At 31.6% G+C, this 5,332-nt stretch overlaps 2 protein-coding genes across 2 annotated transcripts in view; both read left to right on the plus strand.

Annotated features, from left to right (window-relative positions):
- LOC112507443 (heavy metal-associated isoprenylated plant protein 47-like) overlaps positions 1-340 on the plus strand; it is a 20,464-nt gene extending 20,124 nt beyond the window's left edge. Inside the window, exon 4 of the mRNA XM_025112037.1 lies at positions 1-340. Within this exon, the coding sequence (XP_024967805.1) occupies positions 1-43 (43 nt within the window). The 3' untranslated portion in view covers positions 44-340.
- Positions 341-2,613: 2,273 nt separating this feature from the next.
- Positions 2,614-3,718, plus strand: LOC112507447 (heavy metal-associated isoprenylated plant protein 47-like). Its single transcript, XM_025112040.1, has 3 exons — positions 2,614-2,713; positions 2,806-2,884; positions 3,239-3,718. Exons 1-3 carry the CDS (start codon positions 2,705-2,707, stop codon positions 3,472-3,474), a joined length of 324 nt encoding a protein of 107 aa, XP_024967808.1. The 5' UTR covers positions 2,614-2,704; the 3' UTR covers positions 3,475-3,718.
- Positions 3,719-5,332: the final 1,614 nt, after the last annotated feature.

Raw genomic sequence — 5,332 nt, forward strand, 5'->3', positions numbered from 1 at the left:
CTATAATTACTATGTCCCTCCCTACTATGTATATGGGATGTGAGAACTCCAACAAAATCAAAGAAATCCGATTCCAGTTGCTGCAATTCATCCCCCTTCTCCAGTTCTCTTCTTATATTCGGGAATTCTGAACAGAGGCTTCATCTCCAAAGATGGTATGTGTGAAGATAGTAAAAGTAATCTTAAAGATTTTGATACTTTGTGAATATTTCCATTACTGTATCAATTTCCTATCTGGACTCTGTTCTGTTGTCAACAAATTCCCAAATAAACCAGTGATTGTAAGAGAATACATATGAAGAGAAATGAAATGGTGGTGCCCATTGCTTTTATTAAAATTTTCAGACTTTTTGCAATTGTTGTATGACTGAACAAATAAGTCACTCAAACTATTAAGTTTATGTTGGTGAATAACCCTTAATATATATTATTTGGAAGTACGATCAAGAATTACAAATTATAACGTATTCAAATTTTATCTGAGACAGCTTTTTCGAGAAAATATCTACATAAGAAAATGTTTTTAAATTACTAAAAGAGTTTTTTTTTTCCCGACAAATGATATTTGTCCCTCTCCTTGAAGTTAAGTAAAAAGTTCAAAGTCTTTCTTTTAAAAAGGGTTAATAGATTTTCCGTACACCATCGTTGAAAATTATTCTGGTTTTGGGAATGATATGCTTTAGGTACAATATAAATAAATGGATTATTTCTTCATAATCTTGATGTTTTATGTATTTATCATGTTATTAAAATCTTTTAAATACATGTTAAAGATATTGAAATCAAATGCCATATTTAAATGTATAAATGATGGAGTGGTGACCAATTAATATTGTGTTATTCTTTTTTTAATAAATGTAACAATTTTATTAAGAGCACAAAAAAAGTGAATATAAGGATAATAATTTTAATTCAATTTTTTATTATAATTTAATTCAATTTTAAAAACAAACTAATTTATTTTTGTTTAATAAAATAATTTTTTAAGATAATAATTAAGTATTTTGTTAAAATTCAATGATTATTTTAATTATATTTTAGATTTTTTATATTTAAAATGATATTTATCATATATTTGATTATGTTTATCTGTAGTTTGTTATACAAATTCAAAAATGATGTTTTAATAAGTTGCACTTACGTACAATCAACTTGTAATTTTAAATTTTAAGTAATATGCATCAATAAACAGTACTTTATGCCTAAAAATTGTTTTTAACAGTTTTGGTCAAATGCTTTATAATATAGTATAGATATGTAAATTTGACAGAGAAAGAAGAGAATTAATTATTTGAAATTTATCAACCAATATATATATATATATATATATTATTAATCTGGATATCCAACCCGCTATGCGAGCCGACTAATCTCAGGGCGACCATCTGCTTTGCAGATAGCCCATAGTCACCGCATTTGAACCTCCGTGGCCACAAGAGAATTTTTATTTGTTATTGGATTTGAACCTGAGACCTCCTGATACTTTTGATCTTTGGAACCAAGCTCAAACTAATCAGGCACAACCCTTGAAGTTAAATGCATTCCAATCTTATGTATTACAGTAATTAAAAATGCATTCCAGTCTTTTTTTCGAAGAGTGATCCCAAACATTAATTAATATATACATATATATATATATATACATATATATATATATATATAAAATTTATTAATATATATACATAACGGGTACGGGGCGTACCATAGCCGTCCCTGATTTAGCGGGAAATCTCCGTCCCTGATCGGAGCGGGTAGACCGGGTTCTCTGACGGGTCGGAACCCATTCCCATGCGTAATCTCTATTGGACCAAGTGAATCCTCTTCACATCTTATGCCAAGAGATAATTTTTTGTTGTTGATATAATTAGGAATATTTAGGACAAAGCTTTTGTCCTTTATGGTTTTATAAAAGAGTCGGGATGAGGTTTTTTTTCATACGATCACATCATTGGATGATAAAAATGAAAAGCTAAAAAGATTTTCCAGATACCATAATAGATTAATTCAGAAAATCTACATTGACAACTTTATAGTTCTAGAAGGGTATAGTAAAGAGGACAATTTTGTCACTTTTTGCCATGTATGACGATGACAACGTGAAACAAATCCTTGTTCGTTTTTAAATTTGATATAAAAAATTATAACGTTTTGTATTTCATTTTTATACTATCAAATGCAAATTATAAATAATTTCATATTAATATATCTTTAATTAATTTCAACCTAAAATCTTCGTTCAGTCAAACAAACCAGTTTTGTTAAATTAGTAATAATTAATTGAATTTAAAAAAGCTAATATAAAATGGTGGTATTTTGACCCTTATATACTAATCATCGTTTTATTATTAAAACTACGGAATTAATTGAAGTTGTTTGCATTAAAAGGATAAAGTTCACACGGTATGACGCGGCAAACGACTTGTTGCAATTAATTAATTAGTGATAATAAGGTTTAATTAAGAAACCAAAAAACTAAATATGGTGTCATATTTATGACGTAATGCAGGAACCTTCCTTTCCCTTCCCATGGCGTTGACGTGGTCGTCGTCTTCATCAGCTGCACCTCTCAGTCTCAACCCCATGGGGATGAGGTCTATAAAATCTTTGCAGCTCCATTCTCACTCTTCAAATCACCATTTTCAAAATCCTCTAATTCTCTCCAGTTTATGGAGACACATATACTCAGATCATCAGATTCACAGAAATGGCGAAGGTATACATCTGTTTAGTACTTTAAATGGACTCTGTTTTGCATCTATTTGAATCGGTTAAAATCTCAATTTGTATGATTGATTCTATTTACAGCAAAAGATTGTGGTGAAGGTGAATATGCACAATGATAAGAAATCTCGAAAGGCTCTGAAGATCGCCGTTAGTCTCTGCGGTAAGATCCGCTCTCGTGATTTCACTCTATTGAATTGCTTTTTTCTAATTCCTTCACATTTTCAAGTTCGGTTGAAACAATCGATCACAATTTCCAACACCTCTGATCGATTATCGAAGGTGTTCAAATTTCATTTACGGATTCCAAACCTCCAATTCCGGAGGAAATTGTTGACGAATTCAAGTTTCATAACTTAAATGTTGATTTGGATTGGGGATATAGAACATTCATGTACTGTTTTTTCTAATAACCGGTTGGATCTGGATTTATTTTCATAATTAATCTGAACTGGACTACTGAATTCTAATTGTTTGAACTATCGAACTAAATCACAGTCTGTAATTTGATAAACAGGTGTTGAATCGGCATCATTTGTGGGATCAGATAAAGACCAAATCGCGGTGACCGGTGAAGGAATCGACTCGGTGGAATTGACGACTTTGCTAAGGAAAGGCGTAGGATACACAGAGCTAGTGAGTGTTGGTCCGGTGGAGGAGAAGAAACCCGAGGCCAAAGAAACGAAGGCAACTGTGGAAGTTCATCCTTACCAGTACTACTATGTCCCTTCCTACTATGTCTACGGGATGTGAGAACCGAAGCAAAATCAAAGAAATCCGATTCCAGTTGCTGCTGCTGCTGCTGCTGCATTTCATCCTCCTTCTCCAGTTCTCTTCTTATATTCGGGAATTCTGAATAGAGCCTTCATCTCCAGAGATGGTATGTGTGAAGATGGTAAAAGTAATCTTACAGATTTTGATACTTTGTGAATATTTCCGTTACTGTATCAACTTCGTCTAGAATACATATATAATGAGAAATTGTTCTTTGCTTTTTTATCTAATTCTTCCATGTGTTCTCAAAACCTTGATAACGAAGATAAAGAAACAAAGGAGGAAGTACAAAAACGGGAGAGACCGTAACCATAAGCCCTAAACCACTATTTTAAAACGAATAAAATGGCTGAAAAAAATTGGAACTCCTATTTTAAAATTACAAAACTACTAACTTTTCAGTTTATATGATATATTTATAAATAGTATATTTATGAAAAATGACATATTTTTATTATTTCTTGGAAAAAAATCGATAAAATTCCAATGGATTTTTCGATTTTAAATGATTAAGTATTTAGATAAATTTTTTTAAACAAATAAATCATTAGACTTTCAAAAAACGGTTAAATACATTGTTTTTCCTCTAAACCACTTAATGTACTAAAATAATTGGAAAAGTTAAAAAAAAAAAAAAAAAAAACTCACTGGACTTTAATATTTTACACATTTGGATTTTTCATTTGATCCTTTATTTACTCTCTAAACCAAATTACCAGCCGTTCCGGTTACAGGAACACTTTTGTAATCTAAAGTATGTATTTTTTTTTCATTAAAACAATTTATCAAAAACTTAATCGATCAAAATTGAAAAGTATGATAGGTTTCTATGGACTTTTGTAATAGTCTGGTTTATTTTGATTATATATATATATATATATATGTGTGTGTGTGTGGTAAGTTAAAAAAAAAAATTCTTTTTAATGAAGGAAAGGGAGTCGGCTAGTGAAGCCGCCCACTTTTTATAAGAAGTATATATAGATTTTCTTTTATTAAGAGGACACTTTTTACCATATTTGGAAAGTGTTTTCTCTGAGGATTTGAAGAACTGCACAAGAAGGAGAAGAATATTTCAAAAGGTTTTGATTCTCAAACCTCTAAAAGGTGAGTGTAATTGAGCTTTGAATATGAATTGCTTTCATATAAATTGAAAAGCATTTAGATCTGATTATTATGTGTTTGGAGGCATTTTTATGATGATATTTGTGTATACCGGCCAAGTGGTGTCCGGATTGTAATCCGGATACTTAAACCGGTTGTGCTTTGTCCTGATATCTATTAAACCGGATAAGAAGTGAACGGATTATATTTTAAATCGGGCAAGAGGTGACCGGATAATGTGTAAACCGCTTAAAGAATCATGTGATTTATTGACCGGATTGCTAAACCGGTCAAGAGTTGTACGGTGTGTTGACCGGATTGCTAAACCGGACAAGAGTTATACGGTGTGTTGACCGGATTATATTAAACCGGTTAAAGGTTGAATTGTGTATTGTCCGGATTGTGTTAAACCGGATGACAAAGAAAGTGAAGTGGTGTCCGGATTCTTAAACCGGACAARGATATTATATTTTCAAAGTGTTGTTTTGAGCGGATTACTAAACCGGACAAGGTTGAATTATTTTCTAAGTGTTTGTCCGGATTTGTAATCCGGATGGAAAGGAAAGAGTTTTAAAGGGTATTGATCGGACTTCTAATCCGGACGGTTATGACCGGACTTCAAGTCCGAATAAAAAGAGATGTTTTTGAAAGAATGTTTTTGGAATGATATATTGAGCAGTATTTACTGCGTGTGAGATGGCGGTGTAACCGCGAGAGTGTTATGAGCAGTGTTTAC

The sequence above is a fragment of the Cynara cardunculus genome (assembly GCF_001531365.2).
Source record: "Cynara cardunculus var. scolymus isolate 2C chromosome LG 2, CcrdV1, whole genome shotgun sequence".
NCBI lineage: Eukaryota > Viridiplantae > Streptophyta > Magnoliopsida > Asterales > Asteraceae > Cynara > Cynara cardunculus.